Source organism: Eublepharis macularius, chromosome 8 (genome assembly GCF_028583425.1).
Source record: "Eublepharis macularius isolate TG4126 chromosome 8, MPM_Emac_v1.0, whole genome shotgun sequence".
Taxonomy (NCBI): domain Eukaryota; kingdom Metazoa; phylum Chordata; class Lepidosauria; order Squamata; family Eublepharidae; genus Eublepharis; species Eublepharis macularius.
The window spans coordinates 142,670,256-142,694,972 of NC_072797.1; the positions used below are offsets into that span (position 1 = coordinate 142,670,256).

The window sequence follows — 24,717 nt, forward strand, 5'->3', positions numbered from 1 at the left end:
ACATCAGGGTCAGGCTTGCAACTGAGACAACGCTCCGCTACTTCATAATTCAGGACTTTTGGACCCTTACTAGCACTGTAATTGTTGGGGGCCTGATTAGTTTCAATAGTCTAACCACCAGCTAGGGAACTGTGGCTTGTGTATGTACAGCTATTAGGAAAGAGAGTCACTACTCAGTACAGGCATTCATCGTATTTCCTATGAACCACCTGCACAGGCCCTCCAATAGGCCGAGGCTCAAATGTCTAATTTGCAATGTGAGAGGTGATACGTTTGACATCCACACTGCATAGTAAGCCACTTCCCACATCTCTCTAATGTGGCCACGAAGCTTTACAGGCCTTTACCTAGTTTATCATAAAGGAATGATCACCAAAACTGCTGATCCTGTGCCTGCACAGATTAAGTTTTGGTAACATTCAGGTGATGGACGCTGCTTTGGGTTTTCCCTATAAAAAGCAGCACAGCACAGGGAACATCTAAAAACATCTAAATGTAGTTTCACTGCTAAAGCTAAGCAGGTCCGACCCATTAACTTGCCTGGATGAAATGCCACTCGGGAATCACAAGCCCAGCCAGCACTCTGAGCTGTTCAAAAGAAATATAATGCAGAGTATACAAAAACAAACAAAGGCTCCAGAGTTGCTTAGGAAGCCTTCAAAAGTGGAATCTTACTGGGATATCCAACTTAATCAGTCGTCCTATTTCTGCTTTTGTGATAGAAATGGAACAATAATTTTATATGCCGCTGGTGCTTCCGATGATGGGCTTAAAGAAATCAGATCAAACATTATTAAAGAAAAGCGTGTTTTCTGAATCCACCAGAGATGACTGGAAAGAATGAAAACAAATCAAACCCTGCAGTGTGCGAGCCTGTAAAGCAGCACAGCGCATACGCTACATCGGATGCGTCACTGACTTGGACCCTGGGTGTTAGCTGACCCCCTCCCCGCAAGCAAAAGCAAAGAAAAATTGGAACGGGGGGGGCGGGGGGAGGACTAAAAATGGCAGTAAAATGATTGGAAAGATTGAGGTTTAAGGGAGATTTAGAAGATTAGGCCTGTTCACATTGGAAGAGTGCTGAGTAGGAGGTGATTATTTCATGGAAATGGAATTAAAGGGAGCCAAACGGAGCACCGGCACTTGACACTTTCTTAAAGTACAAGGGGTGTGTGTGTGTGTGTGTTTACTGTTGTCCTGCATTTTTTTTCCTGTGGAGAATCTCAGTGTCGTGCTGGTATTAAGGGCATTCGTGTGGCTCTTTTGATTTCTGGCCATTACAAATCTGGCTCTCCATGGGCTGTCAAGGATCACTGAGCTTTCTTATAGATTTACTTCATTTATACCCACATTCCACCCTAGTAGGGAACCAGAGCAGCTTATAACATTCTCCCCTCTCCATTTTATCCTCCTCACAAGAACCCTGTGAGGTAAGCTAAGCTAAGCGTGTGTGACTGCCTTGAGGTCGCCCAGCAAAGCTTCCACGGAACAGCTGAAGAGCGTTCAGACTTAACACACACAGGGATCCCCTGAGGCACATGCAGGAAATTCCCAGCTACCCCCCTCCCCTCCCCCAGTGACCCCTGCTCCATGCCCAGAAGATGGAAACAACCTCCAGGATCCCCGGCCAATTTGGCCTAGAGGAAAATTCCTTCCTGACCCCAGAGTGGCAATCAGCCATACCCGGGGCATGGAAGTGGGGCCACGAGAACTAAGCCCCGATGTGACCCTTCCTGCCCTCCCCCTCGTGATCTGCCCAGGTTCACAGAATCAGCATTGCTGTCAGGTGGCCATCTAGCTGCTGCTTAAAAACCTCCAGAGAAGGAGAGCCCACCACCTCCCGAGGAAGCCTGTTCCACTGAGGGACCGCTCTGTCCGGAAGTTCTTCCTAATGTTTAGCCGAAAAATCTTTTGCTTTAATTTAAGCCTGTTGTTTCTGATCCGACCTGCTGAGGCAACGGAAAACAACTCTGCGCCATCCTCTATATGACGGCCCTTCCAGTACTTGAAGAGGGCTATCATAGCTCCTCTTAGTCGCCTCCTCTCCAGGCTAAACATTCCGGGCTCCTGCAACCTTTCCTCATAGGACTTGGACGTCACAGTCACATCAAAAGAAAACGAGGAGCCAAAATTATGATCTCACCAGTGTCGAGGCCAGGACCGTAAGAAGCAGAGGAAGGAAAAAGGGAACACCAGTCTAGCATGAGAGGGTGCTACCACAGCGAGGCACAAGCCAAGAGCAGAGCCGTGAGTAAGCCGCTCCTGCTTCTGAGCAACCCAGCTCCATCATCCCGCTGCTCCTCTTGGGGAGTGCGCAAGGAGAGGCAGGAGCCGTGGCTCCCCTGCGATCTAAGTACGCACAGTAGAGCACGTCCTTCCCCCCACAAGGGCAAAAAAGGGCAGTTCTGCAGAGGAGGGTGTCCCCCGTGGACCACCTGAGAATTCTGATACTTGCGCTGAAGACCACCGACCTATACAAGAAACACCAACTTTGGGGCGAGTCCAACAGAAGTAAGAGTTTTCTCTGTTTCTCGGAACAGTGTTGAAGTAATACCACGGCTAGAAAAAAACAGACTTTATACTGGAGCCCCCCCAAAGCAGGAGGAGGCCAGTTTTGCAGCAAACTCCACCCCAGGCCATAGGTTGCTGCAGTTTTCCTTCTGAGTTTGTCTTCTTGGGAAGAAGACGGTGGCCAGCCACGCCCTCTTGCACGCAGCTATCGCTCATTATGCACGGGAGCACCCTGCTGAGGCCATTGCTGAAGCCTTCAGGCTGGACGTTGCCAGGCCACGAATAAAAGGGAGTCTAATGGCAAATCAGTCACTGCGCAACCCCCAGCGAGAGCTGGTCTGGTGCAATGGCCAGGCAGGCACTTGCCTGGTTCAAATGCCACATCAACCCGAGCCACGTCACTCACCCTTCACATGTACCTGCACAATCTGCAATACAGGGAGAAGGAAGTGGAGCTAGCTTTTGGATCTGTAGTAAAGAGTGCTGAACTCCTGTATAGGACGGGAGCAGAGCATGCTTTACAAATGACATGTATTACAATCAGGACTTTTTTTCTGGGAAAAGAGGTCGTGGAACTCAGTACCACACAATGACATCACTTTGGGTCAACTGGAACAAGGGGGGAGTTTTTAAAAGTTTAAGTCACCCTCGGTGAAAATGGTTACATGGCCGGTGGCCCCACCCCGTGATCTCCAGACAAGAGGGGTGTTTAGATTGCCCTCCGCACCAGTGGCGCGCGGTGTGTGACTGGCCCAAGGTCCCCCGTTCCACCACATTCCAGCTGAAAAAAAGCCCTGATTACAATACATAACGTTATTTTGAGCTTCTAAAATTGTATTACTGTTATGTGGACCTTTGACTGATCCATTTAGGCTTCTGAGCCTATCAGAGATGGGGCAAGCAGCAGCTATTTTAAAATACAGGTCCTCACATATAGAATATCCTTATTCCCTGCGGCTAAAAGGCTGGCTAAAATTAAAACATCTCACATCATTTCCAGAAAATGCCAAGATTAGACTTTGGATGACTTCCAGAGAAAGGGCACGAAACGTATCACAGCTCCCAAGGACACCGATGCGCCCTGGATGCCTGTGGGGCACCTTCCGGACTCGTTAGCTGAAGTGCTCACAGCCGAAAAGGCAGTAGGAGCCCATTTCTTCTGCATGTGGGGCCCAGGCTATTAAGGGCAACGGGAAAGGCCAAGACCCACTGGGGAAAGGAAACGCCAGTTTAGCATGAGAGGCGTCTCCAATATCCCAGGCACTGCATCAAAAAGCCAGTGTAATGGTTGCCGTGTCAGGGCTAGGACCTGGAGGACCCAGGTTCAAATCTCCACTCAGCCATGGAAGCTAGCCGGGGGACCTTGGGCCAGTCACACACTATTGGTCTAACCTACTAAGAGAGTCAGACTAAGGTTGTCGTGACGTTAAAATGGAAAAGGGAAGAATGTTGTCAGTCACTTTGCACCCCCCTCTGAGAGAAAATTGGGGTATAAAAGAAGTAAATAATAAAATCCCAGGCACTGCATCATGTCCAGGATGAAAGGGGGGCTAGCGCAGCAGACCAGGGAGTGCTGAGAGAGTTGCCCACAGGCCACCCAGCAGTTTTCTACACTGTTTTTCTCCTTCAGTTCTGGCCCATACGGCTTTGATTCATCCTCCGATTTCTGTACACGTTTTTTTTTTTGCTTTTAGTATTCACTTTAGGTAATCAATCTTTTAAAAAAAATTTAGCTGTGATGTATGCCAGCACACCTGCCAATATTGTGTTATGTATCTTGTGCTGATCATAACTGTTTGCTAAGGTTGTGTTCTGCATTCTGAGCGTGTGTAAACTGCTAACTTAACATGCACGGAGCCGGCGGGGGCTGTCCGTTACCTGCTGCCAGTATTTACTTTCGCTTCTGGCGCAAGTGACCTTGGATGCAAGTTCTGGATCCAGCTCTAGCCATTCATAGCCTCGACCTGCCCTACTAACACACGCCACAGATATGGAGCTAGGTTTAAGTGGGTTCACTACCACCAACGTGGCTACTGTAGAAAACTGGGGAAAGACAGAATCTCTTTCTATGAATGAATGGTTTAATAAAATCTGGTGGGCTGTTTTACTGGCAAGGCTAAGGAAAGGGCCTACCAGGCTCACAACTGAGTAAGTTCAGCGTTCTGGTTCAGACTCAGGTCCCAGACTAGCCTTGTTTTGAGAAAAGTTTCTTGGCTTGCTTATCAGACACACCTGCGCGCCTTCGCAGGTCTCTTGAGAAGTGGCCTTGGGAACCCTGGCAGAGCAGAGCTGTTGTCACTATTGCTCACAACCCCCCATACTTCTCATGCTAGCACTGCCAGTTAAGTATCTACGCCCTGATCAATTCATGCTCTGGTGGTGTGACGTAACGCAGGCCTGAAAGCGACTGACTGTACTGTGGCTCCTCTCTAGTCAGTACCTGTCTACCAGCAAATGAGGAAGAGGCTTTGTTTCCACACCTCCTGGTTTCCAGTATGACAAGAACTGCATGGAATGGAATGGACTCTTTGCTAAAGCCTTGTTGGTAACAACACCCTCAGCCATGCAACCAACGCAGAGATTGCCAGATAGCCAGCTTGCAGTATTTTAGTTAGTTACTAATTTAGAATAGCCAGGCTCTTATTTGTTTTCATGCTCCCCTTATTGCCTATATGAAGAGCAGTTCATGCTCAGCATGCGCTCCTGAAATCTGTCTTTAATAAACTACAATATACATTTCACCTGCCTGTATCCAGAGTTACTTGCTGCAGTATACGTGCCCTCAGACTGAACCCGGAGGCTGAAAGGCCTCCACAAATGGACAGCCGGTGTCCTTAGAAGCTCCTAGGGGGTCCTGGGAATGTGCTATTTTGTACATTCTGCAGAATGACAGAAGCACGGGGGGGCTTTCCTGACCTCTTCAGCATTCTCAAAGACTATGTACAACAGGGGTTGATGTTCTGCACTTACCACAGCCGGAAAGGTACATGAGCTCCCTGGCTTCCGCGTCAGTGGGAACTACCAAACTTTGAACTCACATCTGCCTGACACTGAAACATTTCTAAAAAGAAATTTTGAATTAACTTTGGTATAGAATGTGTGGGTGGGGAGGGGGGGGGTTAGGAGAGAGAACGCACAGGCCACCTGTTTATCATTTACAGGTCAGGCAGTCTCTCACACCTTTGACCAAGTAATGGTGTCGCACCACAGCATGGTACAGATGCTCATTATGGGTACAAATGAACGCACGAGGGGCTGGAATTATGCCCACTGGCCACAGCCCTCATAACTCCATGTGACCAAAGCCTCACTCGTCTCCCTTGAGCTTGAAACTCTGATTGAGATGGAAGATATTGCTAAATAACTGTGCCATTAAAATCCATACCCTGCAACAGGAACATCTTATGTAAAATAATAATAATATAAAGACATGATAAAATAATATAATAATGTAAAATAATAATAATAACAATAACAATAACAACAATAACAACAACAATAATAATATAAAAATACAAGACAAAATGGCACAACATCTACGGAGAAATCCTTTATATTCAGATACTGTTTAATTAGTACCCACACTTTCTTTAGCCTTTGCTTCTAGCCCAGAAAATGACCTGCTTCAACAACCAGAGGAGGAGGAGGAGGAAGCCCCAGCCATAAAGGCTCCAAATGTTTTTCTGGGGGAAAGAAATTAACGCTGGATCCAGGAGCCTCCTTGGATCCTGTTCCAGCTCTCCATCATCGACAAGGCCACTGTACCAACGAGCAGCCAAGAACAGAAACCAGGAGCACTTTGCAATTCCCCACTGGCACGAAGGCTAACAGTTCCTTGGCACATCTTCTACCCATTCCACTCGGCAAGCTGGAAGCCGTCTTTCAGCCGAAGGAGAGGTCCGCTCGTGGAAGCGGCTCTTCCCCTGCCAGAAGAGCCACTTAAGCGGCAGGAAGGCTTCAAACTCAGAGCGGGGAGAGCATTAAAAGGCAACTCAGTTCTAAGCACTGTTCATGCTCTCAAGCCATGACAAGCAAAAACAGAAGGAAACACGATGGCCTGGAACTGTTGTGAAAGACCCCTTGTTAAGTTTTTCAGGAGCAAATTAATTCATTTTACATGATTAACTGGTAAGACTCGTAGGCAACTGCCAAACAAAACATTTTACAAACACAGCATACACGTATCATCTAGTCTGCATCTTAATGACATTAATTCACAGCACAGATGAGAGTAAAACAGGCAGGAGGACCCAAGAAATCCTCAGGAGAGGCGGCTGGGCAAAGGAGCACTCCGCTCCAGCCCGGCCTGAGAGGGGCTCCAGATGCGGGTCTTCCAGGGCCAGCGGAGGCCTCTGCCCCTCCACACCGCTGGACAAGCTCCGGGCTCAGACCGAAGGCTGCCGGAGGGCTCCGGGGACTCAACTCTACTGAGCAGGCACAGGACAGCGGCACCATCCCGTGGCTGGGGAATGCCTGGCCTGAGCAGGATGACCGAAGCCACTGTCCACAGAGCGCAAGAAAATACACGCACGCACCCACAGGAACATCTAATGTAAAATGTAATGTGATGCAGACCGGAAGGGGAGAGGAGCACAGCTGGCAGGGATGTTCCTCAGCAATCCCCCTCCTTCGTTTACAGGGCTAACAATATAATAATGTAAAACACTACAATGTAAAATAATACAATAATGTAAAACAACAACAACAACAACAACAACAACAACAACAACATCATTTTCCAGCACAGCTCTGGGGCCTCCCTGTTTTTGTGCATTTTAGAACCCTGCTTTTCTCCTGGAAAGGGGCCAAAAGCCCTCACAAAAACACCCGATGTAAAGGAACAACACTGTAAACAAGGAAAATACTGTGAATTTAACATTCAAAGTACACACACACAAAAAAACAAATCTGTGTCTTTTTTTTTTTTTTTAAATGAAGGCGCTGGCTCACTCGATGGTCACAAGCGACAAGCCACGGACCGAGAGATTTTTGGATTTTGCCCCTTGGCTTGTGCCTCTGGCCACACCCAATTTTATACCTGCAGACCGGAAGGGGAGAGGAGCACAGCTGGCACAGATGTTCCTCAGCAATGCCCCTCCTTCGTTTACAGGGATTAACTTCTTACCCTCTTCTGTCTACCGTGCCGAAGCTTGGTAAGTCTGCACACCAACAACTAGTTTCACGAAGAGGGAATGCAAATGCTCTCCATCCCATGCACTTCACAATGTACTTTACCACCTCACAATTATAAATTTAACATTAAAAAAACTAGAGCACTGCTCCAAGATGCTTTCCTACCTGCAACCAGATGGAAGGTTTTTTTGTTTAAATGTGAGAGCATTCAATCATGCAATCTACTGCCTGCGTTTGGGATGTGGTGTATAATCATGACAGCAGTTGCTTTCTGAATTGAAAACTAAATGCTAAAACTGTGCTCTGTCAAAGCCTTCTGAAAAAGCCACAGAGAGCATCCTTAACATTATGGACTGGCTCAGCATCATTTTCATCCCAGAGCATCCCACCTGCGAAATGAATAGAGGCTATACCACTGGGGCTTTTCTCCTGTTGCTGAGAATGACCTGTTTCTCATTATGGAAACCCTGAAGAGTGATTTTGTTCTTCCGCCACCATCCCTCCACCCCTAAGATATGTGCCTTCCCTGAAAGGAACAAAACATTTCCAGAGAACATGTTTTTATTCCTTTTCATAATCGGCTCCATCAATAGCCAAAGATGAGCTGGGCTCTTAGTACAAAACCCGCACACGACATCCTTGATTGATTACATTTCAGGAAAGAACAGACGGGAGCTTCTCATAAAGACGTAACTCATTCTGAGAAGGGAAAAGTCTAACAAATAAATAAAGCAGCTTCACAAAAGCTACTACTGTCCATAGTTTTAGGAGTACGGAGTTGTGATTCTGAAACGTCAGTTATGGGCCTGTGCCTGGACGCTGCATTGCTGATATCCCTCGTGTGACAAACTCCCACCACGTCAGGGCTAAGCAGTCCAAACTAGAATATTATGACCTGATTTTGTGAAATGCAGGTGGTGGTGATTTTAACTTTTTATACAGAAAAGCACGTCGACACGTAATTCCCCCATCTGCAATCTTAAGAGGTAGGTACACTCTCAAAAAAATTGTATGATGGGATTCTTCCATATGCGGAGGACTGGCAGTTCTTGGGCTGGGCCTTTCTAAGGAGGCATTTAACAAGGTTATATGATGTGAACCCAAATTAGTTAATCTGGAACAAGCAACCTTGTATCCTGAACTGAATTATACACTGGGAGGAACTTTCTCAAAACCATGTCGCTCATCAGAATTACTTCCTTAGCCCAGCCCCCTTCATACAGCGAGGAAACAGACTAAGGGATTCCACCCCCCGCAATGCTTTCTGGATACACGTGTGAGAATCTTTTGTTAAATTTTATTTTCCACTAGAAACTTTAAGTAAAACATACTGAGAGCCAAACTAAAAGTGACGTCTTACACAGGTTGGACACTAGTCAGCTTCCCTCAAGTTTTGATGGGAAATGTCGGCATCCTGGTCTTGCAGCTGTAATGGAGAGCCAAGCTGTAAGACCAGGACGCCTACATTTCCCATCAAAACTTGAGGGAAGCCGACTAGTGTCCAACCTGTGTAAGACGTCACTTGTAGTTTGGCTCTCAGATTCACCTGGGGAAACACTTGAAGCTGCCTTCTACTGAACCAGACCATTGGTTCACGAAGGTCAGAACTGGCCATTTCCACACTGCTTACTGGCCACGGAACATCGTGCCAAGCTCCTGGAACGACAGCGTCTTCCTGGTGCGATTTCATGCGAGAACAGTAGTTCTTGTGTGAAATCGTGCCAGGAACACGCGGTCGTTCTGGGAGCATGACGCGATGTTCCGTGGCCAGTAAGCAGTGTGGAAATGGCCACTGTCTGCTCTGCCTGTGGCTCTCCAGGGTCTCAGGAGGAGGTCTCGGACATAACCTACAACCTGGTCCTTTTAAGGGCAGATGCTGGGGACTGAACCTGGGTCATTCTGCATGCCAAGCAGAGCCTCTGCCAGTGAGCCACGCCCCCACTCATTTCCCCCCAAATGGGAAAAGCTTCCTTTACAGACCTTTAGTCTGTAAGGGAAGGTTATTTTTAAGCAAACTCCATCAAATTTGCAAGGAACCTACTTTTGACTGTCCACTAAAGACTCCCCAAATGATTGTACAATCCCCAAAGGATTGTGCCTGAGGTCCAATTCTATGGGAACCTTAAAAACCTGCCCCCGCAGCCACTCCCCATCATTTCCTACGGGAAAGACATTTCAATGGCTTTTAAACTCCATGGCTTGTTCTCCCTCCTTACTGGGAATGCTCTGGTTCGCCATTAAAACTCCCTTTCAAGTTTAACCAACAAAGCTCAACAGAAACAAAGAGTAGTAAGGGAACCAATGTCAAACCTGAGAATCCCAAGCAGGGAGGAGGGGGGACCACAAGCTGCAGAGTTTAAAAGGCAGCTGGTGGCAGTGGCTAAAAGAGCTCTTTTAGAGATTGGGCAGGGGTGGAGGGGTGGGAATCCACTCTGCCTACGGCCTCCTCCCTCGTGCTGCCAGCCTCGTGCCACCCTCTTGCCACGGGTTTTGGCTCCATTTGCACCACTGCGCTCTTGCTCACTGCCTGCAGCAGCTGCCTGTGGTGGTTGAATAATCTGGCTCAGCACAGTCTGGCTGCCTGGATTGGATCTGAGGTTCTTCTATGTGAAGTGGCATAGCCAGATCATGCCAGATCAGCATGCTATTTTGCCAGTTCATGAACCTGGATCGCACACGCTTAATGAATTCTTTGCATCTGTGTTGACTGCAGAAGGTGTGGGACATGCACCCATACCACAGTCACCATTTTTAAGAAAGAAGTCTGAAAAACTATCAAACTGAGGTGGTGAGAGAGAACATTCTAGATTTATTCGGTAATTTAAAAACCAAGAAATCTCCTGGTCTTGATGGCATACGCCTGAAAGTTCTCAGGGAATTAAAGTGTGAAACTGTGGAGTTACTAACTCGTATACGTAGCTCGTCACTAAAATCAGCCACCGTACCAGAAGATAGGAGAGTAGCAAATGTTACACTGATTTTTAAAAAGGGGGGCCAGAGGGAAACCAGGAAATCTTTTCACCTAATGCCTATCCCTGGAAAACTATTAGAAACTGTAATCAAAGACAGAGTTATTAGATCAAGACGGGTAGCCATGTTAGACAAGGTACCTCACCAAAGGTTCCCGAGCAGCCTCAGCAGCCATGGCATAAAAAGACAGGCCTGCTTTTGCATTAAAAATTGGCTAATGGGCCAAAAGCAACGAGGACATTTCTTGCAATGGAGAGAAGTAATCAGTAAAGTCCCACAAGGATCATTATTGAGGCTGGTGCTGTTTAATTCGTTCATTAATGTTTTGGAACTGGGGGAGAGCAGCCCCGTGTCCAAGTCTGCAGATGACATGAAACTATTCAGGTTGGCGAACATCGAGGCCGGCTGTGAAAAGTTCAAGGAGGATCTCCACAAACTGTGGGAGTGAAATGATGTTTGGTGTAGGCAAGTGTAAACCAACGAACGCTGGCCTGAACTTGCCGAGCCTGAGAGGGAAAGAGACCTTGGGATCACAGTCAACAGCTCACTGAACGTGTCCAGCCAGCGTACTGCAGCAGGGAAAAAGGCAAACTCTGTGTTGTGAATCATCAGAAAATATATTAAAAATAAAACAGTTAATATTATAATGTAGTTTTCCCAAGCCGTGTGTCAGGACCCAAAGTGGCTCATGAAGGCTCCGAAAGTCGGTCGCAGGTCAGACACCCCTAATGGCAGCTCTTGCCCTTGAGCCCCCTTCTCTTTCCCCCCTCTCCTTCCTCTCCCAGCCCCCTGCAGGGCTTCACTGCCTTCCAGCTGCTGCGGGAGACGTACTGCGTTGAGCCGCTTGCCACCCGCTTCTTTGCCTTCATCTGCCGTCTTCCTGCATCTCCTCAAAACTCAGCGCCCCCTTCTCAATCTCTTGGAGCAGCCTGAATGTGTAAATTTGGACTTGCGGGTCACCATACCCCAAACCCACTGTTCTAATGCCCCTGCACAGATCTATGGAGTGGCCTAATTTGGAATACTGTGCGCACTTCTGGTCACTGTATCTCAAAAGCACACCAGAGATCTGGGGAAAGGTATAGAAGAGGCAACCAAGCCGACTAAAAGATTGGAGCACCTTTCCTATGAAAAAAGACAGAAGAGCCTGGGACGTTTCAGTTCATGAAAAAGGTGACTAAGGAGAGAGATGATGGAGGTTTATCAAATTATGCATGGGATATACAGAGTGGACAGAGAGAACTTTCTCTCCCTCTCCCAAAATACTAGAATTCAAGGGTGTCCAGCGAAGTTGACAGGCAGTAGATTCAGGACAGACAAGAGGAGACGCTTCTTTACATGAGTGATTAACATGCAGAATTCACTGCCAGAGCACGCACAGTCATAGCCAGCTTTCCAGAGAAATTAGCCATGTTAGTCTGTAGTTGCGAAATAGTAGATTCTATTTCATAGAATCATACGGTTGGAAGGTACCTCTAGGGTCATCTAGTCCAACCCCCTGCACAATGCAGGAAATTCACAACTACCACCCCAACTGCCCCAGTGATGCCTGCTCCGTGCCCAGGAGATGGCGAAACACCTCCAGGATCCCTAGCCTAACTGGCTTGGGGAAAATTGCTACCAGACCCCAAGGTGGCAACGGGCATTACCCTGGGCATGTAAGAAGGAGCCATGAGAACTAAGCACTGATGTGACCCTTCCTACCCTCCCCCTCATGATCTGCCCAGGTTCACAGAATCAGCATTGCTGTCATATGGCCATCTGGCCTCTGCTTAAAAACCTCCAAAGAAGGAGAGCCCACCACCTCCCGAGGAGGCCTGTTCCACTGAGGGACCGCTCTGTCAGGAAGTTCTTCCTAATGTTTAGCCAAAACCTCTTTCGATTTAATTTCAGGCCGTTGGTTCTGCTCTGACATTCTGGGGCAGCGGAAAACAACTCTGTGCCATCCTCTATATGACAGCCCTTCAAGTACTTGCAGATGGTTATCGTATCACCTCTCAGTCGTCTCCTCTCCGAGCTCCTTCAACCTTTCCTCATAGGACTTGGTCTCCAGACCCCTCACCAACTTTGTTGCCCTCCTCTGGACACGTTCCAGCTTGTTTATTTCCTTCTTAAACTGTGGTGCCCCAAACTGAACACAATACTCTAGGTGAGGTCTAACCAGAGCATAGTAGAGTGATACCATCACTTCTCATGATCTGGACACTATGCTTCTGTTGATACAGCCCAAAACCCCATTTGCCTTTTCAGCTCCCACATCACACTGCTGACTCAGTGTATTTGTAGCATAAGCTTTCAGCTGTCCTCGTCAGATGAAAGAGCTTTAAAAGGGGATTAGACAGATTCACCAAGGATAGGTCTACCAGTGGTTGGGAGCCATGGTGATTAAAGGGAACCTCCATTTTCAGAGGCAGTTCCCCTAAAGCTGTTGTCCGGAAGACTCATAAGTATGTACATCTGCTTTAGTGCTCAGATACACACATGAGCATGCACGCACGCGCACACAGCTTGAATTTTTTCCCCATTAAAAATAAATTATGGCCGAAGAGTACCTGCAACACTCCCTCAGCCCCAAAGCACTCCATCAGGGCCTTAATTTATTGCCTCGGTGCTTTCAACACTGGCTTGTGAGGACAGAGATGTGATTCACACCTAGGGTATGAGAGGCCCCGGTTCAAATCCAGGACATGTGCTACTGAGGGTGGCACTATTTGTGGAGAAAAGCCATGGTATGATTTTTTAAAATTTTCCTTAATTTATACCTCACATTTCTCCTCAATGAAGACCCAAAGTGGCTGACATCATTCCCCTCCCCTCCATTTTATTCTCACAACAGCCCTGCAAGGTAGGTTAGGCTTAGAGTGTGTTATTGGCCCAAGGTCACCCAGCAAGCTGGCATGGCAGAGCAGGAGTTTGAACCCAGGCCGCCCCGATCCTATTCCACCAGTCAAGCCACTCCACCACCTTGGCTCTCAAATGATGTTCCCAACAGGGCAACTGGCAGTTCCCGTGGTACGTTTCAGGTTGGATGCACCGGCCAAGGGGGAGGCTTGCCCCTCTCTTCCCCCACCACAGTCCTGACCCAAGGCAGACCCCCCACATGCCTGAGAGTCAAGATCCAAGCACCAATCTCCCAACGCGTGCCTGACCACAGGACATGCGAGGCACACGAGGTCTCTCTCACGTTTGATTCTGCCCTCGGAACAAAGCAATTCCCCACAAGATCTTACGTGCTCTCTTTTTATAAGAAATGTAAACAATGAGAATAGATTTGCTGGACCTTGAATGAACACAGAATGAACATCTCGGGGTTCAACGCTAAACTCCTTATAAAAGAGTATAAAATATCAAGGGGGTGAAAAAGACGCCAGCTACAATCTTCAAACTACGTACATTTAAAAAACCCAAATATTCCCAATGACGCTGGCAATATTAAATGAGATCCAAAGCCTGCACAAGGCAGCCTGACCCGCTTGACGTGAGCAGGATCTATATGCCTTCTGCACATCAGCCAAATCTGTGTAGTCAAACGGAAGAAACAATTCGGCCAGCGTGTAGCAGAAGCCTCAGCAGCTGCCATGGTGCTCGCTCTGTGCTGCGCTATGAGCCACAGTCACAGCGGCCCTCGAGCAAAAGAGCCGCGTTTATTCCCACCCCGGGCAGGAGGTCTGTTCTAAGGACAGCTCTTGCCAGGTGGAAGCCACCCGCCTGCCAGAAACAAGAGGGCCTCCTCGCCTACTTTACTGAGACACGGGCTGGGATCCACCTTGGGAGCAGCGCCCAGAAGAGCCAGAGGCGGCTCCTGAGCCTCTGAGGATCTCTGCACTACCGTGGATCAGGGCTGGATCTGGGAAATCTTCAGCCCAGCCCCGCTCAGCAGGGAAGCCCTGTAGGTGACCACGAGTCAGCTCCTCTCCAACAACCCTGTGAGGTGAGTAAGAATAAAACATTGCTCCGATTCCATGGCAGGGAGAAGAGGACAAAAATGCTTCTTACTTTTACTTAGAAAGTAAAGCCAGTTTCGTGTAATGGTTAAGAGCACGAGACTCTAATCTGGAGAGCCGGGTTTGAGTCCCCCCTCCTCCGCTTGAAGCCAACTGGGTGACTGTGGGTCAGTCACAGCTCTCTCAGAGCTCTCTCAGCCCCACCCACCTCACAGCGTGTTGTTGTTGTGAGGATAATAATAACATAAATCGCTCTGAGTGGGTGTTGTCCTGAAGGGCGAGATAAAAATCGAATGTTGTTGCTACTTTCTTAGAAAGTAAACGTTTCTTCAGATGTTTTCTTCTTCCCAAGAATGAGCCTCAGGCCAACAGTCCTGCCTGCACTTTTCTCCAGGCAGAGGAAGCAAACTCACGAGGGGAACTAATTATCTGAGCAAAGGAACTCCTGTTCTGATGTCCCCAAAAGACCTCAACCCAGTATTGCATAAAACTAAATACACAGCAGGCAAGGCCTACTCACACAAGCATCTTTTTCACCTCTGGTTCCGGATTCTTTAACAGCAGAATGCCAGGCAATGACAGATGGGAGCGCCATACTCTCAGAGAAAACGGGTCGCAGAGCAGGCCTACCCCGAGGCAGATCCCTACACAAGCAAGCGGTGCCCTAAAAAAACCTGTTCCAGAAATCTTTGCAACTCAGGCTGGAATTACGGGAGCCAGAAAACACAGGATTATGCTCAACAGGCAAACCAAAAAGGAAAGAGCGCCTCAATAAAGCAACTTTATTGCCCGGCAATCTCAACCCCCCTCTGTCTGGAGATCAGGGGGCGGGGCCACCAGCCATGTGACCATTTTCTCCCAGGGCAACCCACTGAGTTCCACCACCTCTTTCCCCAGAAAAAAAGCCCTGCTTACAACTTCATCCCATTTTTGACACGGATGCATTGTGTTCATTAAGTTCCCAGAGTGGTAACGCTGCCATTCAGTTGGGGGAACTGAGAAGTGCCCCAATTCCATTCTTTACATCAAAAATTACAAGCCCGTAGCTCCACTTCTGGGATATCCAACCTCTCTAGGCATTTTTGGACTTCTGACACCAGGTGGTGGTCAAGAGTATCAAAGAGCTGCCACAAAATGCAGAGCCCGGGAAAGAAAAAGGCGGCTGCAGCAAGCAGAGCCCCACACGCACAGTCGGAAAGAGGAGTGAGAGAAAATAAAGCCAACGCTCTGACGATGGCAGCCCCAACTGAAATGTTATTTTAATCTGCACAACCAACTGGATCTCCAGTGGTCAATCTGAACCTCTGGTGGGAAAGAGCTCCACAGGCCCCGCTCACTTCCTTTAAGTGCCCCACATGGCCCCGCTCACTTGGTGGGTGCCTGGAAAAGTGTTGGGGGACACCTCGGTGCCCATGGGCACCACGTTGGGGACCCTGCTCTAGTTTATGCAACTACCCATAAGAAGATTTTCTTTAGATCAAAGGGAACTTCCCTCTGTAAGAGAAATCCTCCGCATCTATAGGACCAGACATATCAGCAGCCTCCAAGAAACGGTTCATGTCAACAGCATAGCAGAAAACGGCATGCAAGACTCTCGTCCTAGTTTAACAGATACAAGAGCAAATAATATCTACCACGCAAATCATAACAGCCCCTTGCAGACAGCTAACTACATGAAACTAACTTCCAACACAATTCTAAGAACGCTTTCCCAGGAGTAACGTCCTTCTGAATTCAAGAGATTTACTTCCGAATATACATGCTTAGGATTGTACTGGGAGGTGCGTAAACAAGCCATGGCGGGCAGCAGAGCCAGAAGACCATCACCCATGAAAATTTCTCACAACTGAGTTGAAATAAAGTCCACACATCTTTATAAACATAGTCCAAAGTACTTCAATAGTTGGGAGAAAAGTCCCGTAACACATTGCTTATTAAGGTCAGGAGTTTGACTTGATTTTATGCCAGTGCACGGTTCGCCAGCCAAAAGTATTCTTCTGGCATTCTGACTCCAGCCTCTATTAGTCAGGCAGGAAAGCAGCATCAACCGGCTGTGCGCCAGCAAAGAATTCAAAACAAACCATTATCAGGAAAGTCTTGATCTTGAGCAATTCCCCTAAAGTGAGTCACCCCACAGCCAGCAACTGGGCTTGGTGATTTGTTCTCTCACGCACAACTGAAATTCTGAAGAAAAAAAGTTTTGCAAATTACAGTAAAAAAAAAAAAAGAAGTCTCCGGAGCAGTGACTTTGAGTCACTCTGAAGTGGAACAGTGAAGGGTCTCCATTTTTGGATTACTTTTCAGATGTCATGAAGAACTAAGGTCAGCACAATTCAGTGAATCGCTGTATTTTTCCCCCCCAAAAATGCACCATCTCATTTTATATGTAAATGAACAGATAATTTCCAAATGTCCATCAGAAGGCTAGCTCTGCAGCATAGCTGGGTAAAGGTCAGCTGAAAGCCAAGCTACAAGTGACAAATGACACTTGAACGGCAAGCGAACAGACTCAAATGTATTCCTCCCTGTTCACTTGTGCTCCATTTGATCACGTAGTGGAGCGCAAGGGAACGCAAGTGGAGCACAAGGGAACAGGGAGTCTGTTCACTTGCCGTTCAAGGGTCATTCGTCACTTGTAGCTTGGCCCTGTGTTTCTCAGAGGTGCCCAGTAACACCCAATCTACACAAGCAAAAAATAAGGGGGTAGAAAGGCCTGCTCCACGACTGACTACAGGCTGGAGGGTCACATTTTGGAATGCCCCTTTATGTTAAAAATCCCCCCCCCCCGCAAACAGAAAAGCAGCGCAGCAAGAAAAAAAAACCAGAAAAGAATCTTTTCCAGTTTTAATAGTTTTTTGTTAGCATGAAACTTTTTATGTGAAAGAGCATTCAGAACTGTTTGCAGCCCACAGTAGCACCGCCCGTTCTATCACCAGGCCCAAGTTCTATAGGATGAAATACACTGAGAGTAAAGAGGCCAAACCGGACTCTCTGCGCACTTTGGGCCAAGAGAGAAAAGAACTGGTTCAGCCCCCCTTCCCTCCCCCCACCCCGCAACAGTGTCCCAGACACGCCTCTCTTTTACTTTGACTGCAATTTACTCGTAAGGGGCAGGATGTAAACTTTTCAGGGACATTGTTGCAGTGAGAATAAACCAGCTTGATTCCACGGACGTGAAGCCCACACACGTGAGCCCTGGGCCACACATATCTGCACCTGGAAATTCCTACTTACCAACTGTTAAGGCAATCAAGCTACAAAAGATGAATGCACTCCTGCCACCAGCGTAGCTTGGCTCTTAGCATGGGTTTAGGGTAAGGAAAAGATGCAGCATCTCTTTCTGCTATTACTTCTCCCCCCCCCCCCGCCCCCGCCCATTTTACCACTCTCAAAATTTTATGCTGTGAGATAAGTGGACAGATAAAGACTGGCCCAGGGTAGCTGTGCAGGGGTGTGTGAATTTGAACCCCACTAACGGGACTGCTCCTGTTCAGGCCTCAGGATCGCTTTTAGGCCTGAACACAAAGCACGAGCCCTGCTAGGAGGGGAGCATCTCCCCTGGGCCCGGACACTTCCCTCCTGAAAACCCAGACCTCTCTCCATCACAAGGTCTGAAGGTAAGGGCCCCTTTCATTTCTCCATCTGAGCACAGAAAGCCTAGCACCATTTACATGGGCCGTGGTTTTCCCAGTGGGATTCCACACAAGTCAAGAGCTTGAGGATTGCCAGTCAAAGCCTGGCCACAGCTGGCAAGACCATTCAGAGATGCAGCCCCCCCACCCACCCCGCCCCGCGTAGACTTCTTTATTCCGTCCCACACTCACCTCTGGCCTACATTTCTACCGACACTATACGAAACCAGTTTGCCAGAGGCCAAAGCAGGGTAAAAGCGTGCATGCCAGAAGCAGAGGTCTTCATTTCAACCTACCTCCCGCGCACAGGGAGAGGGAGAGGGGGATCATCACCCTATTGTCTGTCTCCAGTCTATATAGCCTTTTTTTTTTTTTTTAGTATTTTCCACTTGAGGGCATTTCTCTTTGAGTACCATATTCAATAGCGTAAAAATACTTCTATGCTTTACTCATCAAAATTTGCAACTCTCCAAACCAAGCACACGAAGGCTTTGTGACATACTGAGGCCTGCCAGGTGCTTCGCAGGCCACCACCCTTGTGTTTGGGGAGGGGAGTCTCAGCTGTACAGCAAACATTGTGTGGGTGTGTGTGGGGGGGTGGCCCAGCAAGCCACAACACACTGGTGGGCTACACAAGCTGACCATGTCCGCTCTCACTACACACCTGAGCACGTAAGAGTTGCAAGGCTGACTGAAGAAGAGAGAGAGGAGAAAAAGCAGGGCTCTTGTAAACTGAATGAATCGTTTTGGATGTCAACAACATCCGCTACAGAGAAGGGAATCTCTCAAAACTCCAGAGCCTTAGGGCTATGAGGAGGCATGGCAATATAACATGGCCTACTGAATGGCAATCTGTCTATCAAATGGTAACTAGCCATGGTGAACACATGATAACTGGTTGAGGGAGCGCATCAGGACAACCAAATATTTTGAGATATCTTGCTCATTTGGAGAACATACAGGTGACTATTTTTACTAGGCACTTCACCAACATATCTGCACCTGAGGTGTACCTGATTCCTCCTTACTGCTTGACAAAACAATACAGTTGGCCCAGGATGTGGTGGGGTGAGAGAATCCAACCTGAGGTAGTCTGGATGTATGTACAGACTCAAGTGTGTCGCCTTGCCAAGTGATAATTTTACGAACACATTAATGGAGGTGTGTGGTAAAATGGTTGCCCATAATTACCCTCCATAACATTCCGCCTACTGTTCAAAAATCAAGGGAAATAATAGGGCAGAGCTAAAATTCTCATTACTTGGGAGGAGGAAATATTTCAAACTGCCTTTGATTCTCTGGGGGAGGAAAGTTACTATCCGTCTCCAGCCTAGACAGTAACTTTAACGTTTTCCTCTGAGCCCGCACAGATGCCCAGTCTTGCCACCATTCAAGCTCTCTCCCACCTTGGGGGAGTCTTGCTTACCCGCTTCACTGTACCCAGCAGTAAGCAGGATTTCACCACATATCAGGAGCAGATCTGTGGCATCTCATGATCTGTATTCACCCACACCGTCCGTTTACCAAGCGGTCGCATGTACTGGCATGGCAAGTCGACCCCTGATAAGTGGCCCACCCATATTCTCACACAGATAACAGAGCTGCTGATCGCTACAATCAATTAAAAACCCCTTACCTGGAAATGGATGTGGGTGGGGCGACCCTCTTTTAAGGCACTTGGAACAAAGGACGTGCACAGTGTAGTAGAGGCCGGGCCATTCTTGAAGCAGGACATTCAGTTCTTCCACTAGGGGCGTTATGGCCTGCCAAGCCGTCCATATATTTGGTAGAGACGCGTGGCTAGCAATGGACAGAGTATCTGGCTGCTGGGCACCTTTGGCAGGCCTGTAACTTATTACCACAGGTACCTTCCCCCTGTAGGCATAAATCTGGTATTTCCCATCTGATCTCTGGACCACGTGACTGTTAATCTGGACACTGTAGCGGGCAAACAGGCCTGGTGGAAAGATGAAGGGGAAGCTGTATTCAATCTGCAGCTGCTCAGCCACAAAGGATGGTCCGCCCAGGTTAGTTCCATTGATCCACGCCTCTGCGTGGGGCATCTCGTTCTTCACATAGCAGGGGAACTTGTACCAGGCAGTGGCCCCGTTCAAAGGTTTGGATTTGGGTTTATTGACACAGTAACAGAGCCCCATCTTTTCCAAGAGCTCTAGGATGAGCTGCAGGTCCTCTCGGCTCTGGACATGGGGCTTGAGGAGCAGTCGGATAACGTGAGTGGGGAGAAGTCCGTGGAGCAGGAATCCTTCCACGTAGTGGTGGAGCTGCGTGGCCTTCAGCTCATCCGCAGGGGCATTACTGAGCAGTTTGTGGAACAACACCATCGCATCCCGCTGGCAAAAGACGTTGAGGATGTCGATGAGCCTGGGCAAGTTGTGGAACACGTATTCGCGTAGGGTCAGGTGCTCCTCAAAGAACAGCAGCTTGCCACTCTCGTGCAGGTAGGAAAGGGCGCTCTGGAGGCGGTCCTCCGTCAGTCCCGCCTGCAGGCCCAACCGGGCCGAATCCCACCAGCTGAGCCACAGCTGCTGAGCCTGCGGTTGGAAGTGCAATTCCTCCAGCACCTGCCAGGACCTCGGCAGCACCCGGTGAAGGTTTGGGAAGATGTCTCTGTGCTCCGCCACTGAGAGCAGCTTCTCTCGCAAACGGCGTACCTGGCAGCAATCCCAGCAGCTGATGGGCAGGACCGGGGAGAGGATCTGGGGTCGGTGGTTGAGCAGGTACTGGAACTGTGCTTTCTTACGCCGGAGGTTCTTGTCCGACACACCGTAGAAGGCAACGTGCGGGCTAGAGCACCGCAGATCAAAATCTTGCCCCAGGGCATAATCTACTTGCTGAGCCAAGTTCTGCAGGCCCTCGTAGTCCCGTTTCTCCTGCCAGGCAATCTGCCGGTGTATGTCTAAGCACTTCTCCTCCACCTCCCGCTCGGCACACAGATCCGCGTGGGTGCCCACCATGCACACCACGGCATGTGGTACTTTTGCCCCTAGCCAGTGAAGGAAGTGTCCCACAGAGGAATAGAAACACTGTGGCACGTAAGTACTCAGGTTCACCACCAGTACATAGAGGGCTCCAGGGGAGAGGAAGAAGGGCTGGATCACGTCGTAGCTCGGGTCACCGGCCAGCTCATACACAATGAAAGTCAAGCTCCTCTCTGCATCCGCCGTCCAGTCCGTCACCTCGATGCCTCTCCCGCTGCCTGGCAGCCCTGCAGCAGGTGAAGCTGGCAGCATGGCAGCCCGTGGTGGGGAACACCCTAAACACACGTCCCCATTCCCCGTTGGGGGTGCAAAGGGCAGAGCGTCATGCTGCAGCTCAGCAGCAGAACATCCAAGCTGGGTCTGCCCAGCAGTCTGGGGGGGCGGATTAAGGAGCATTCCCTGCTGCTTGCTGAAGACACATCCGAAGCGGGGACACTTCAGGGACGAAGCCGGTGGGGAAGCCTCTGGCTGCTCGACGATAGGGGGGTGATTTGGCTGTGCTTTTGGGGACCGAGGCCTTGGCAATTCTCTCCGTGGCTCCATGCAGCACCCCATGGGTTGGGGCTTCCCAGAATCCTTGCGGGCTGCCATTATGGAGGAGTATCTTTGCCCCAGTTCCTCCTCCTCCTCCTCCTCCTCCTCCATGAGGCACTTCCTCAGCAGAGTTTTGCCGGCGTTTTTCAGGCCCATCAGGACCAGCTTGAGCCGGGGTTTCAGGGCGGGCTGGGAGTGGGCCAGCTCCTGCTGGTAGGCGGCGATGTAAGGGACGCCCTTCATGCAGACCTCATACGGGGGCTGGATCAGCGGGTTGTCTTTGATCTTCCAAAGGGTGATGCGGCTGAGCTGGCCAAAGCCCTCGGGCAAGATGGCGATCTGGTTGCCCTGCAGCACCAGCTCCTCCAAGTGGCGAAGCTGCACCACGGAGTCCGGCAGGTAGCGGATGCGGTTGTTGTCCAGCCAGAGGGTGCGGAGGTGGCCGAGCTGGCAGAGGCCTTTGGGCAGCAGGCTCAGCTGGTTGCGGCTCAGGTAGAGCTCCTCCAGGCCCGGGAGGGCCAGCACGGCGGCGGGGAAGTCGGCCAGCAGGTTGGAGGAGAGGTTCAGCATCTTGAGGCGCCGCAGGTTGCCGAAGCCGGCCGGCAGGGCGCGCAGGCTGTTCCCGTCCACCATGAGGTTCTCCAGGGCGCCCAGGCGGCACAGGCCCTCGGGCAGGCAGGCCAGGCCGGCGCCGCTGAGCCACAGCACCTTCAGGCGCTGCAGGCAGGCGATGCCCTCGGGCACGGCGCGCAGGAGCCGGTTGCCCGAGCAGTCGAGCTCCTCCAGGGCGGGCAGCTGCAGCAGCGCGGGCGGGAAGGCGGCCAGCTGGTTGTGGTCCACGTCGAGGGCGCGCAGCTGCTGCAGGCGGCCCAGGGCCTGCTCGGGCAGGCGGCCCAGGCGGTTGAAGCTCAGGTCCAGCTCCTCCAGCTGCCGCAGCTCGCCCAGGCCGGCCGGCAGCGGCCCGCCCTCGGCGCCCAGCTGGTTGTGGCTGAGGCTGAGCTTGCGCAGGCCGCCCAGCAGCGCCAGCGCCGGCCCGTCGTCGCGCAGGCAGCGCAGGCGGTTGTGGCTGAGGTCGAGCTCGGCCAGGCGGCCCAGGTGGCGCAGGGCGGCGGCCGAGGGCAGCCGCGCCAGCCGGTTCCTGCGCAGCGACAGGACGCGCAGGCGGCTGCCCACCGCCGCGCACAGCCCCTCGGGCAGCTCCGCCAGGCCGCGCCCGCTCAGGTTCAGCATCTCCGGCGGCGGCGACTCGGGCGGCGGCTCGGCCTCCTTCGCCGCCTCCGGCTCCGGCTCCGGCACTTTCCCGGCGCGCAGGGCCACGTCTCGCCACAGGCGGGCCGCCTCCTCCGGCCGCTCCGTCTCGGCCATGGCGCCGCCGCCGCCGGCACTAGGGCGCCCGGGCCGGAGAGCGAGGAGGGGCCCGCGGGCCGCCACGGCCGCCGGCCTTCCTCTCCCGCGCCGGGCCCGGCGGCGGCGCCGCGCTCGCCATGGAGGGGGCTGCGGCTGCGGCTGGGGCTGCTCCTCCGGCGGGGCCGCCGCGGGCCGCTCCCGTCTCCTGCGCCCTCGCCGCGGCCCGGCGGAGCATCCTCCCGCTCGCGGGCTCTCGGGCGGGCGGGCAGGCTGGCTGGCTGGCTGGCTCCTCCCGCGCACTCGCGCCCAGCCAGCGGAGGCGGCGCCGGGGGACGCGGAGGAGGCGGAGGCGGCCGCGGCGACGCCGCCCTCCGCTCGGGAGTGCGCGCCTGGCCGGAGCCGCCCTGCTGGCGAGCTGAAGGGGCGCGGCGCCCTGGAGCGGCGCCCAGCTGGCCTGGCGTCGTCCTCGGGGCCTGTGCCGGAGGCGCGTGGAGGCCGCTGCGCGCGGGAGAGAATCGGGGGCCCCGGGAAGCGCCGCCTGGGCTCGGCCCTCGTTCCCGTCGGAGGGGCGTCTGCTGCGGGCGCGACCCAGCCCCGGGGCGGGGGGGGGGGAGAGGAGCCCCTGTTTTTCGGGGGGGGGGGCGCCTGCCCGGGGGAGTTGGCAACCAAGGCGCCAGTGAAATGAGCGGCTCTCCGCTGCCCGCCCCCCCCCCAGGGCTGCGGAGTGGCGCCGCGCCCCTTTCGAGAGCAAAGCGCAGCAATGCCGCCGGGGGGGGGGCTGCTCGGCGAGGCGGGCCCGGCTGTTGCTTGGCTCGGTTCTTTTCGCCCCTTTCAGGCGTGGGTCGCCCCCCCCCCCCGCCCACTCTCACGGCAGGCCTCTGCCTGGCCTGTGCCCGCGGCGGGTCGGTCTCTCCCAACCCCAACGCTGCCCCTGGGCCCGGCTTGCAAAGATGGCCTCCTGCCTGCGCGAAGGAGCCCTGTGCTTTCCGCAGGTTAACTCAGGATTTCAGAGTTCGAAATCTTAATCGGATCACAATCTTGTTTCCAGTTGCAGGCTTCAGCCCTGAAAGAGGCTAAGGAGAAATAGAGCCCCTCGGGTGACGCAGGCAGGCAGCCCCGTTGGGGCCCCAGCGCTTAAAGGGACGTCCAGGGAGAAGGTCCAAACCTGGACTCTGAAGAGGAAAGCCTGGTTTTCAGTAGACTAGAGTCGGGAGGGTGAACAGATTTGGTAGCCATTCCCTGTGATTTGGAAGGGAAATCCTAACAGATAAGGGGAGAGATCTGCTGCGTTTTCACGTTGTTTTCAGGTCTCATCTGCCCTGTACATGCATTTCTGTTCAAGTACGTGAGTATACACACACACACACACTTCACTGTGTTCTGCAGCCCGTGTGGTGTTGGACTAGGATCCGGGTATGAAGTGCATATCCCGCCTCTGTCAGAAAAGCATGCTGGGGGACCTACCTCACAGGGTTGGTGTGAAGATAAAATAGAGGGAGGAGAATGATGGAAGTTGCTTTAGGTCCCCATTGGGGAGAAAGGCAAGCTATGAATGAAGTCAACAAATAATTCCAGGTACCAGACAGCTTTTGGAAACAGGATGACAACCAAACCAAGACCCTAAACAGCCGGCCCCTCTTTCGATTC

The 24,717-nt window shown here is 51.2% G+C and overlaps 1 protein-coding gene across 1 annotated transcript in view; it reads right to left on the reverse strand.

Moving 5' to 3' along the window:
- Positions 1-23,172, reverse strand: part of MFHAS1 (multifunctional ROCO family signaling regulator 1) — a 38,737-nt gene extending 15,565 nt beyond the window's left edge. The window contains exon 1 of the mRNA XM_054986401.1: positions 19,827-23,172. Within this exon, the coding sequence (XP_054842376.1) occupies positions 19,827-23,088 (3,262 nt within the window). The 5' untranslated portion in view covers positions 23,089-23,172. The remainder of the gene's footprint in view (positions 1-19,826) is intronic.
- Positions 23,173-24,717: the final 1,545 nt, after the last annotated feature.